Raw genomic sequence first — 888 nt, 5'->3', positions numbered from 1 at the left:
TACCAGTAGTAGCAGCAGCTTTAATGGTGGTTTTAGCAGCTGTGTTGGTAAGGGTTGTGAACTGGGTGTGGATAAAACCAAAGAAGCTGGAGAGGTACCTGAGAAGAAAAGGTCTCCCTGGAACTCCTTACACGCCTCTCGTTGGAGATATCAAGAAGAATATTAACATGTTGATGGAGGCAAGATCAAAACCCATCTCTCTAACGGATGATGCCATCCCATATCTCCTTCCTCTTGCCTTAAAGATGTTCAACTCTCACGGTGCTGCTCTCTCTCTCTCTCTCCGTTCTTTTCTCTTATAGCTAGTGTTTGAACTTGATTGAGTAAATGTTGTTGGAACAGGAAGGACCTTCTTCATGTGGACTGGACCTATTCCAACGATCATGATAACGAATCCAGAGCATATCAAAGAAGTCTTTACTAAATCTTACGACTTTGAAGCGACTGTTTCATCACCTTTGGTCAAACTGTTAGTAGGCGGGCTGGCCAGCTACAAGGGAGATAAGTGGGCGAGACACAGGAGGATCATCAACCCTGCTTTCAACCTCGAGAAGATCAAGGTTTTGTCTCTTTTATCTTTAGTGTCTGAATCAAGTTTTTACTGTGATCCCTCTAGCTACCTGCTGCCTATTGGTTGGACAGAACATGGTCCCTGCGTTCTACCATTGTTCCAGCGAGGTTGTGTCCCAATGGGAGAGACAAGAATCGTCATGTGATGTCGATGTTTGGCCTTTGCTTGTGAATCTGACCGCGGATGTAATCTCGCATGCTGCTTTTGGAAGCAGCTATAGAGAAGGTCAGAGGATATTTGAGCTCCAAGGTGAACTATCTGGAATCATTTCACAAGAGCATAAGAAACCTTACATCCCTGGAATGAGGTTTTAATGA

At 44.4% G+C, this 888-nt stretch overlaps 1 protein-coding gene across 1 annotated transcript; it reads left to right on the top strand.

Annotated features, from left to right (window-relative positions):
* Positions 1-23: 23 nt before the first annotated feature.
* Positions 24-878, top strand: LOC106322023 (cytochrome P450 72A13-like; the record flags this gene model as incomplete). Its single annotated transcript, XM_013760218.1, has 3 exons — positions 24-261; positions 343-560; positions 643-878. Coding segments are annotated over exons 1-3 (692 nt in total), but the record flags the coding sequence as incomplete, so codon positions are not given.
* Between the last annotated feature and the right edge of the window lie 10 nt (positions 879-888).

The sequence above is a fragment of the Brassica oleracea genome, unplaced genomic scaffold, assembly GCF_000695525.1.
Source record: "Brassica oleracea var. oleracea cultivar TO1000 unplaced genomic scaffold, BOL UnpScaffold05039, whole genome shotgun sequence".
Taxonomy (NCBI): Eukaryota; Viridiplantae; Streptophyta; class Magnoliopsida; order Brassicales; family Brassicaceae; genus Brassica; species Brassica oleracea.
This window is presented reverse-complemented; position numbering and strand designations above follow the sequence as displayed.